Raw genomic sequence first — 12,488 nt, forward strand, 5'->3', positions numbered from 1 at the left:
CGCATTGTTTATAGAGATTATGGCGCGACGTTTATAAATGGCGTTAAGAGCATAATACACGTTCGAGTGCATCTGTTTTATAATACATTGCAGCCATTTGTTTATACGTTAGTAAATGATGATATCAAACGGATAAAGAAAGGTATCAAAAGCCTTCGCATGTTGCACGTACCACAACCAGTTTTGCCTTCGGACTAATAGCGACACAATTCTCATCTAGTTTGTAATGAGTTAATAATTGTAACGTGTGTTAAAAATTAAACGATTGTATGGGTGGTTCGTTTAGCAAAATATTTTTTATTTTACTAAAAATCAGACAATAGATTGGTTAACAAAACTAGAAATGCCAATTCAACAATAGGTTCGATATTAATGTGGTTTTCCTTTATGTATCCTCTGAAAAATTAGAATCGTTACATTAAACAAAGAAAAGGATGTACTAATATATAGGATTGGGCAAAGCTCGGTTAGATGACTTCATTGTGTTTTATGAAGAAACCAAGATGATTTATGCCCAGGTTTGGTTACATACATGTTGGAATTATATGATGAATACGATATCTATCGCCAAGAATACCTTTAAACATATGTCTATTATAATACTACATGCATTAGTGGGTAATAAATAATTGATAAGATTGTGAATAATCGCGCTTCAGTGGTTTTCAATATTTTAATAATAAAGATTATTTTTTAACTAAACGTTATGTTATAAAACGGTTTTAAATACATTTTTTTTATCACTTCACAGTTTTTTTACGTTTCTTCCACGTATACAATTATTATTGTCACTTATTTTTAATTGCTTTTTAATGCTTATACTTTGACTAAAATTACATATTTGACTAGTTTTTATTTTGCTTAAGATCATATTACACAACCATATTTTGCTTTTTCCACGAATGTTTTGATAAAATGTGTTATAAAATGCATAATTTAAAATAAACATAATTTACGTATATTTTTACTATATTATTGAATCATTGTGAACAGTAAAAATTACTGTAAAAAAATCTATAAAATTCTGTATTATTTGAAATAAATGAAGATCATCATGACCTAAAAGGTTACCCCAATGCATCACGATAGTCAAAAATCAGTACATAGTATTATTATAATACACAAAAAAATAATACAAATAAGATTAAAAATAATACAATAAAAAACAAATATATGGTATTCATAAATTAAATAAAACGAACTGATCCAGCTCCTCGTAGCTGACATTCACCACATCAATTTGCAATGTCAGTATATTAAGGAGCTGGATGGCGACAGCGAGTCGGCTAGTGCAGACGTTCTGGCTCTTACTGGCATTAGAAGAGGATGCGATCGTGTTTTTTTTTTTTTTAGTAAAGTATAAGTGTTAATAAATTAATATTACTATCATAAATCAACGATGTCAATAAATCTAATGACAGTTTCATATCAGTGCATAATTTCATATACTATATATTTTAATTTTAGACTGTCAAAAATAATGTTGTTAATGCGCAAAAGCAGTATAAATTAACCGATAGTTTTTTTATATTTACTTCTCTTAAAAAATTTAATTTATAATACAAAATTATTAAAATTTACTGTTTAAAATTACGCGTAAAAATAATACTGTTGTATTTTATTAAATAAGGCAATATAATTATATAAATATATCTACCATAAATATTTGCACCAAAACTAAAATACTATATTTATTTTAATCGCATTATAGAATAGATATTTTTCTCGCAACTTTACAAACAAGTCTTAATGTAAAAACATTAAGACCTGTTTGTAAAGTATAAAGTTAGTTGCGAGATATTTTTTCTTGCTATTTTTGATTAAATTTTACTATTTTAATGTAAATTTCTTGATATTATAAGATCTCAAAAATATTTTTGTACTTATTTGTAAACCTTATACATTAAAAAATATTACAAATAAATTTTGCACTTATTTAATACAATAATATTATTAGTTAAAATAACTGTAATTGAACGCTTATAATAAATATTTTAATAAAATAATAACTGTAATTGAACACTGATAAAAAATATTTTAATAAAATGGCAAACCGTAACTTAGGTTCATCGATTATTACTTTTTGGTATTAAATTAAATACAAAATTTATTTTTAATATTTTTTATAAAAAATCAAAAATATAAAATATTTTTGATTTTTTATTCTATCAATGATATCTAATGACAGATTAAGACTGTGTATAATTTTACAAATATATTATCTTAAAATATTTAATAATCTAAAGCCAGTACCTATTTAAATTATTTTAAGCAAAATAATAATAATTATTTTAATCAAAATAATAATAATTATTTTAACAAAAATAATAATCGATATCATATTTATAATAGCTTATTAATTTAAGATAAGATAAGATTATATAAATTCGGTAAAACTTGTTTCAAAATATTAGTACTTGAATCACAGCATTAAAGGTAAGATATATTATTCGGCTGTATTTCTGTTATTTTAATAGTGTTTTAAAATACAATAATTAAACTTATAAATCTACTTTGAGAACCACACTTATTTACACATTTTAATATGATAAGAACTAAACTATTTTATGATTATATGAATATAATACTTATAATATAATGTATGGAAAAAAAATTTACTGTGCTATATGAAAAGATACCAAAAAAAGTGACAATTTAGAACTGTGTATAATTAAAAAAATAAATATAGTACATTATCATTGTGAATAAAATATTGCTGTATATAATAATCAAAATCCAATGGTTTGATGTACCCAGCAGCTTCGATTTTTTTTATTTAACATATAAATTATTATAATCGAAGATTTCAAGTTACAGAATAACTATTAAATTTTCTAGCCATGCTTATTTTAAACTCCTTTTAAGCTAAAATATATTGTTGAATTCTTAAATCGATATTATATTTATTGTTATATTATGATAATTAGAGTTAAGATAAGATAATATATGTCAGATTAATTAAAACATATTTTAAATAATTATTAATTAATATTCGGCTGTGTTTATAATAATGTTTTAAAATACAATAAGTAAACTTAATGATACTTATTTATTTAAGCAAATTTAGTCATAACTGTCTTTAAACCCACTTTGAGCTGGCAAAACATGTTTTATCTAATGATAAGATAAGATACTTATCTAAAGAGGCACACCTTTTTTCACATATTATTATAATACAAATGTTGGTATTTTATATTCATTTAAATGTTCATATAATAATAATAATTACTGTGTGATAATTAACATAATATTACTATAATAATAATACATAATCAATGTGTCTTATTTTTCAGAAAGGAACTTAAAATGACCCAATTCACAAATAAAAATGAAAGATTGGAATCATTCAAAGAATGTCCATGGTTAAATCATGAAAAATTAGCTGAAGCAGGATTTTACTATTGCTCCATACAAAACAAGATAAAATGCTGTAGATGCAAATTGACATTTGATAAATTAAAGTTCCGAGATGATCCATTATATATTCATCTAACAACAATGCCTCAATGTGACTATTTACAAGAGAAAAGCTGGATTTTTGAAAAATATTTTGACATGCGAGTTTTGCAAAACAGGCTTCGTACTTTGGATAAATGGCCAGTTTCTTACATCGTCAAAAATGACGCAGCAGATTGTGGATTTTATTATACTGGAAACGAAAAAGACGATTTGTTGGAGTGTTTTGCTTGTAATAAGACGTTTGGAGATTGGCAGCTAGGCGATGATCCTAAAACTGTTCACGCAAATTTATCACCTGGATGCTTTTTAAGTAAAATTGCAAGAGATCTTCATCAATTTACTCAAAAAGATTTACTCTTCTACAACATATGCTGCGAAGAGAATCGTCGAGCAACATTTAGGTTAAACAATATTTGTTTTAACGTAGAAGATTTAGTGAAATCAGGATTGTATTGCACTGAAAATATTCATGATTTGGTAGTCGAATGTTTCGTATGCCATTATTCATTCAAATCTATACCAGTAAAGTGTGATATTGATACGTTACACAAAAAAGAAAATCCAAATTGTTTATACATGCTTTGGAAATACAAAATGTGTAATACTAAAAGCAATAACATAGATTTAGTGAATTTAGAAAATCAATTGGTTGCTACACAACCTTTGTCAATTGAAAAAAGAAAGCATAATTTATGTCAGGTGTGTAATAAAAAATCTATAAATTCACGTTTCGAACCATGTGGTCACTCAGTTTTATGTGACAATTGTATTACTGAGAATATTGAACAGTGTCGTTATTGTAAACGAGATATTAGAATAATTTTTATTATTTACTAACAAGGCAGAATGTTACGTACATCAATTTTAATACATATTTTTATTTGATACTTTTTGTGTAAATAAGTTATTAGGTCTGTATACTTTATATTATTATTCTGTAATGTTTGAGATCTGTAGTAAGTTTAAGATCTCTTAACTATTTTTAGTAAAATGTAGTTAATTTAATACACATACTTATTAGTTATTCATCTGTGTTTATATGTATGTTAAAATTTACACTTGAGAATATTTTATTAGATAATAAATAGAGCATGTCTATAATTATAAGATAGCTCTTAAAATTTGTAAAAAAAAATAGAAAACACATTACATTATATAATATAGCATATTATTTTTAAAGATTGGCCTAAAAGAGCAAATAAATTTGTAATGTTAATATCTTAAATAGTATTTGAGTTATTATTTATGTACTTTAAATAAACTTTTATTTTATGTATTTTTTTTTATTTTTTTTAGCAAAGTATTATGCTTTATTTTTAAACATATACCTTGTGGATCAAAAATTTTACTATTGAAGCTAGCAATATCTTGGTGTAATATTGATGTATTATATTTTGACAACTTTTAAATTCTGATACTTTGTAGGACCTTTTAGTATGTTACTTATGCACATTCCTTAAATAGAAACGGCGTCAAAATGAAACGTGTTATCACATCTCATAACTATCAAAGGGAAAAATCTCACTTTTCCATTCGACGTGCGCGCGCCTATAGTCTTCGAAAATCGCCAGCCTCCGAAAGAGAGAAAGAAGAGCGAAATTGGGTAGAGAAAGAGCGCCGAGGAACACATTCATCAGGGTGTGCCGTTTCTTTTCCCATTTCGCCCTCGTTTTATTTTATTTTTTGGCGAGAATTGAAATTGAATAATGGCGGGCGTCACAGATGGCATTATGGTAGACGGATGGCCCGGAATGGAGATCGCACGAATCTTACACATCTCGCGCCTCTCTTATTTCCTCTATCTCCCAGCCTTGGTATGAGAACACTTTCCGAACAAGCTGTATATAAGTGTGTGTTTATTTGTGATTAAACGCGACTGTCTTATCTGATAAGCCAACATAATATGTTTTATAAGCGACGTTGCCTGTACTATAAATTTGGGACAATAATTCTATATTATCAGTGTTTTCTGCGTAATACATAATACAAAAAAAAATGAAATACGTTGATTTGCTAATTTAGAAATTTGTGTCAAAACAGAATGAATTAAATCTCAAAAAACACTGCTTATATTTAAATTGAAATTACAAAAGCTTATACATTTTAAATACGGCCATACAATTTGTGCAGTGCAACTTTTTGCTATGTTTGTAAGTGATTCTGCATCATAAGATAGTCAAGTGATCTCAAAGACCAAATTAAACTCTTGATGATTCAAGATGACTGCTTGATTGAACCAGAAATGACTAGAGAAACAAGAGGAGATCAACGATTTTCCACTCCCTGACTCTCTTATAAACAATTTGTATAATTTAGGGTAAAACTATAATATCTGTCTATTTAAAATAAACAGTAAAAAAAATGCTTATATATAAAAAAAAATGCTTATATATAAAAAAAATATTGCTTCATACCATATCTTATAGCTTTGATTATTTATATAACCGGTAAATTTTACAGACATTTTTTAAATTAAATTGCTTACAAATTCACAGGTAAAATTTAAATGTTTTACTATTAAATGAACTGTTTTAACTTTACTTTGATTTTATATGTATAATCTGTGATATTTTTTCAATCTTATCGTGATCACTAGTTGTTGAGTTTTAAGGAGTTAACTTATTTAAAATTTATTTAAAGTACTGTAATCGGTAACTTATTAATAAAATTATTCTAATAAATACTGTAACATATTTATATGCGGAAATATATTAATTTGTGGTGCAGTCATGTCGCGACTGAAAGATTTTATTAATGATTACGTTCGACGGTCGCTTTCGGAAAAGAAGCTCGATTTATTGCCACGTCAAGAACATGGCACAAGCACAGCCGCCGAAACGCAAAAGTCACTCGAGTGGAAAACAAAAATGATACAATAACTCTAAAAACAACTCCCTTAAAATGATTAAAATTATCAAATACATATAATTCAATGTATTCTAAATTATAATAAACAAGTACTCGATAAAAAAAATGATATTGGAAAGTAGTATAAACATTCGATGGTAATCTACGATGTGCGTTATTAGAGTTATTACATTTTTTTCCCATAACCATTGAAATAATAATGATGAACCATATTGTCTAAATTACGTATTATATATTGTCCATTGTGTCCGATTGGTTCATGCCATGAAATTTCACACATGTATTTACTACGTATAAGTATTCCGAAAAGTATATCGATCTTCGAGTTCTTGGGGGGCAGATCGATCTTTCCGATTCTTCGTCCGTCGATTTCTTCGTCCGTGAAGAATTGATGGGCTTAATCATTACCGGGATAGTTTACCACCCCCAGGATGCCCACCCCCAGGTCTCTCTTTCGGCTGGCCTCCCTTCAAAATCCATACCGCCCCCTGCAGCCCGTCCTCCGCCAATCCCTCGTCAAGACTAATGGCACCGCATTTGTCCAAATGATGGCGCGGCCGAAGGAGAGAATGAATTTAAATTATTATTTGGTACTTTGGTATTTTGGTATTTGCAATCTGTATTAGAGAGCAGGCGAGCGCGCGCGCAAAAATTGTAATTAGTTCGGTGCGGAATTTGTAACCGGCGGCGGGCGGTTCCGGGCAATTTTTTTGCGAATCGACTCATTTGCAAAAATCGACAGAATGTAGCGTAATTACTGTGTACTGTGAATATGCCGAATCTTCTAAAAATATTAGTAAAGAATTATTTTTTTTAATTGGGAGTAAAGTTGACTAACTACTCTTCTCCATGCAATGTTTAGACTAAGATGAGATGAAAGATTATTTTTAATCGAATAAGTTTCCATTAGAATTCACTAGTATTCGGATTTAAAAATGATTTTCATAACAGCCAACCACAATAAATTACAATACAGATAGTAATGGTTGTAATAAATATAAAAAAAATATATTTAAAGTCCGATACCTTTCTTCGTATCAAACATTCATAGGCAAGAAATAAATATAAAGACCAATCAATTCAAGATCGATTCAGACAGTGTATGAATCATTCTTGAGACTCGATCGTGCCTTCAAAGCTAACGAAGGAGTATTACATTTTTATTTAAATAAATAAAAATATTTTTTGGCAATGAAATCACCAAAAATTTGTTTTTATATATATTTTTTGTAATGTTCTGCCAATTGATTAACATATTTTAGAGAAATTGTGACTGAGATTATCTATATATATATTTTTTAAATCCTAATCTATTTAAATATTGTTCATGCTTAAAGATACATTTAGATAAAATCTATTATCATTTCAATAGCGTATTATCTACACACGTTTAGGCGATAAAAATATAATACACACGTCTCCTCTTGAACTTGTTAGAAGTATCCTCATACAAGTATATATGTACATGTACCAAAAACTAAGTTCACTATGTCAAATTGAAACGAATTCGTATGTTTCTAAATTAGTATCTGGTATTTAACAAACCAGAACGTTAGAATACATATATGCATTTTTTATGTATTATTTTCGGTTTTACGATAATTCATTGTTATAATCTTAGCATTAAATTTGAGTCAGACTGTAACTGAATGTCATATTTATAAATTTATTTATTGTGAGATAAACATATTATAGAAACATATTTTAGATAAATAAATAGCTACGTACATCTTGATTTTTAATTAGTTAGATAGCTTATGCCGAGATATATGTATATTTTTTTTTTTTAAGATACTGTAATTTATGATTAACATTTTATAATCTGACGTATTTTTTACTATACTTTGTTAGAAATAAACACACGTAGATATCAACTATTATTTTTAAAGCATTCTATCAACAGACGTTTGAAGAAAAAATGTCCCTTAAACTTAAGCGGTATTTTTATAGATTTTTATAAAATAAACATTAGATTTGCTAACATCGCAGTTGTTGAAAAACAACGTTTTGAGTATTATTTATTTATTTAGCTTAACAGCTAATTTTAACACTAAACAAATTTTAACTAAACATACATATTATATAAACAGATAATAAAAAAAGACCTAATAATATAATTTATTTCTTAATTCACGAAAATGTTTTTTTATTCCATTTATGAAATCCGTTACAGTTTTATTTTTGCTGATTATCCTAAAAATATTATTATACAAATTCACACATCCCTACATAATTATCCTTAAATTTTCTCTATTTCTAGTATTATATACTTATTATTTATTCTGTTAACATATTATTTTCTAACCTATATATAAATACTAAAACATTCATCTTCAATATTTCTTGAACATTTAACCATTCCAATCTATCAATCAAAAAATGCAACAACAAAACCATTAGCAAATAAGCATAAAAAATGATAATATAATTATTACTTTAAAGTAGAATTTATACCATCGATATTACAGTATCACAAATATTGCTTTTCTGAATTTATTTTTAATTCTTAAAGCACTTTTTTCAGTTTATATTTTATGTTTCTAATATATTCATAAAGCAGTCTTTCTGTCTTAAAAGATTTTTTCTCTTTTTCTGTTAGCTTTCAAATGATTAAATAAAGGTTTTCAATTTTCGTTCAAATGACTAACAGTCGTTTTTGGATACTAAGCTCTTTTATTTATAGTCATGATTTTTTTATCTTCAATATTCATACATACATTTTCATTCTAGAGCACTATGTTACAATTGAATCTTTCAATATATTAAAGACGTTTTATTTTGCTATTGTTTATGACTATCTCATAAAAATCTAAAGATTATTGATATGAGATTGTGATCAATATGATAATTGTATATGTATAGTTAAAATAATCTTTGATTTTCTAAATTATAACAATAAAATTCTCATTCAACATGCTCGATTTACTCTTTTGATACTTCGATTTGAGTATTTATTTTCGTGTCTATGTCTGACAGTCGTTCTTAGACATTTATGAAGAAATTTTCTCTTTAAGAGACACTCAGTAGCCTTTTCTAAAAGTACAAGATATGTTATCTACTGTGAGTATTATTTAGATATTGTTTATAAGTATAATCATATTATATTTATAATTATAGTATATAAACAAATCGTTTAATCGCGTAATATTTGAAGCAAAAAAAAACAGGATTGGGCGTAGGTCTGGGAGTCGGTTGCGAGAGGGCCACATCAAGGGAGGATCCAAGGAGGACTTCGAGGGGGTGGTCGGGTGGGTGACAGTGACGGATTGGGAGTTATTTGTCATCGTCTACCCTCCTTCCATGTGCTTCTCTGTGTGTGCGTCGGTTTCTCTCCTCTCTAATGTATTTAGATATCATATTATAAGTACTGTATAAACACACTCGGATATTAAATTCAGATATTCATCCGACGTACGACGAGTCCGATGGTCTCTAAAATATTATATTTTATAATTGGATCTGAGCAGATTTGAATTATGATCAAAACTGAATTGCTCCCAAAATAATGCTAATTTAAATATAAATGAATTTAAAATAATATATTTGTTATATTACAAATACATAAAATACGTATATGATATTGTTTTATTCGTTGATGGCGAGATAAACCAGCCCTGGATCATCCAAAACCCAGATGAATAATTCATCGCAAGCATTCAGGTGATATTTTTCCACGAGAAGTTTCCACGGATCTGTGATCTTTTATTCTTGGATCCACACCGAGTTAAGTGTCGTATCAATATTAAAATCGCATCACGAAAAGAATTTCGGGATGATGTATCATACATAGATATGTATAATACATACACAATCGGCATTGTTATTGCCCGAATAAAATATACATCAGATTTGCCACATTGATGTATTTCGTAAGAAATTTATATAAGATTAAGTATTTACTATATTTTGAACAATATCAAGTTTAAAATAATACGATAAACATTAATAATGTAAATTAATATTTTTCATTCATTATTTAAAAGTGATTTGTATTTTTTTAATCATTTTGATTACACTTAAACCGGATCTGCCAGCAGTAGCCATCATCCTCATTCACCAATATTTCACGCCGATAAATTACAAGCCAACTTTCATGGGAAACCGATAGAAGGCTCCGCTTCCCCGTAAAAATAATCGAATCTAACCGACACGGGCAATAATGACCCGCTGGGGTCCTGTCGATTTGGCCGTGACCGCGGAAGCTGTTTATTATATACTATATAATTCTCGCTCGTATCTCTCTCACTCTCTCTCTCTCTCTTCTTCTGGTTCGAATTATTTGTTCTGGAGCCGTAAAAGATGAGTCGTTGATCTCTCAAAAGCAACCGCCCCCCGGAGGCGCCCGAGGCCATTCATCTCCTGAGATGCTCATTAAGGCTATACAGCCTCCCCCACAGACTCTGCACAGGTTGGCCTCACAATTTCAGAAATGTGTCAACGATGGTGTTATCAATTCTGAAACGATCATTGCTACAAACAGATATGTTATAAAATATAATATTTCTATCAGCAGTCGAAAAATATTTTTCACACAACGTACATTAAGACACATGTAATTTAATGAGGAAAATTAATAATTTCTCAATAATTTTGATTAATGGCAAAATATAAAAATTATCAAAATAAAATTTGATTCTGATGAAGCATGAAAAAAATCATGCAATTTTGTTCTTTTCAGATATTTTACCTTGTTGAAATGCTTTTATGTAATATTTTAAGAACTGAGGATAAAAATCCATTCGTTATTTTGACATAAACGTGAAGATAAAAAATTATAATAATTACATTCTCATCTAATTACAATCCTTCTTGTATTTATAAATATTATTATGTAAATATGTTATTTAATGTAAATTAAAGACACATGATTCAATATAACAATAAACATAGCTATAAATATGTAAATTAATATAGCAAAATCATAACCTGCTCCTCTTTGTTAAATCGTGAAATTATGATATTTTGAATTGATTTGCCTAGCTAGAATGCTTTTTTAAAGATTCTAAGAACGGAGGTAATTTTTATTTTTATGTGAAAGTAAAATATTTGATCCTTATCCACCTACTTTTTAGCAATATTATTAATAAATAATAAGCACTATACCATGATGTTGGGCTATTATCTGAAGTTATTTAAAACATATTACTATTATAAAATCCATAAACTTATATTAAAAAGCGATGATTCTAAAATTTGTTATGGTTCAGTATAGAAACTGCATGACTTTCATCTAATATGCTTTAATATGGAAACATTAGTATGGAAAAAGCATTAGTGAAATTGTGATATTTTTAATTGTGTATCGAAGTGAAATGTCTTTTTAAAATATTTCAAAAACGGAGGATAAAATTATTCTGAAAAATAGATTTCGCTGGAATACCTTTTAAAAAGATTTTAATAATAAATGATAAAAAATCGTTTTGTAATTTTTAATTAAATTTAAACATAAAATCCTGTAAAAATTATATCCTTGCATATATTTCACCTTATTTTATAGAAATTCTATTGAGTTAAAAACGTACACGTTATTGTAATGTAAAGTTGTTATCTTAGTTAAATTAAATATGATTACAAACAATATACATATAATTTAAGAAATCTATATTAAAATGCAGTGAATATAAAATTTAAATTGCAAAATCATTATTTGATTTTCTTTATAAAATTCCTGCAATTGGGATATTTTCAGTCGTTGAAAACCTAGATGAAATTCCTTCTTAAAACATTCCAAGAATAGAGTATAAAAAATATTATTATAGTATTGTTTTAAATGTGATTCTACGTTCACGTTTATCTATACTGCCCCTTATATATAGAGATTTTATTAAATAAATCACAAGAGCGATACTATGTCGTTGAACTGTTATCTGAATTAAATGAAAGCATATCTGCTATCTGAATTACTGCAAATCACTGAAATTATTATAAAAATAGTGTAGTTCTAAATTTTTAAATGTTTTAGAATGGCAAAATCTTTTTGTAAAAATCATGCAATTATAAAATTTTAGGTTATTGTAATTTTCTGAAATGAATGCTTTTATATCTTACTTTAAGTAAGTAAGATGAATTTTTGATATTTTGTGAATTTTTAGAGAATTATCATAGATCCATATCTACATTCCAACGATTTTTAATAATTTTTTTTAAGTAAATTACAAGAG

General features: G+C 27.2%; 1 protein-coding gene across 1 annotated transcript; it reads left to right on the forward strand.

Annotated features, from left to right (window-relative positions):
• The first annotated feature begins 3,297 nt into the window (after window positions 1–3,297).
• LOC148234834 (putative inhibitor of apoptosis) lies at window positions 3,298–4,545 on the forward strand. Its single transcript, XM_088186223.1, has one exon. The coding sequence runs from the start codon at window positions 3,307–3,309 to the stop codon at window positions 4,294–4,296; it is 990 nt and encodes a 329-aa protein (XP_088042349.1). The 5' UTR covers window positions 3,298–3,306; the 3' UTR covers window positions 4,297–4,545.
• Window positions 4,546–12,488: the final 7,943 nt, after the last annotated feature.

The sequence above is a fragment of the Plectrocnemia conspersa genome, unplaced genomic scaffold (genome assembly GCF_051122295.1).
Source record: "Plectrocnemia conspersa isolate PC_06_02 unplaced genomic scaffold, ASM5112229v1 ptg000005l, whole genome shotgun sequence".
NCBI lineage: Eukaryota > Metazoa > Arthropoda > Insecta > Trichoptera > Polycentropodidae > Plectrocnemia > Plectrocnemia conspersa.

Bases quoted from the DNA above. Each gene is read 5' to 3' on its own strand.
- LOC148234834 (XM_088186223.1), top strand. From the start codon at position 3,307: ATGACCCAATTCACAAATAAAAATGAAAGATTGGAATCATTCAAAGAA.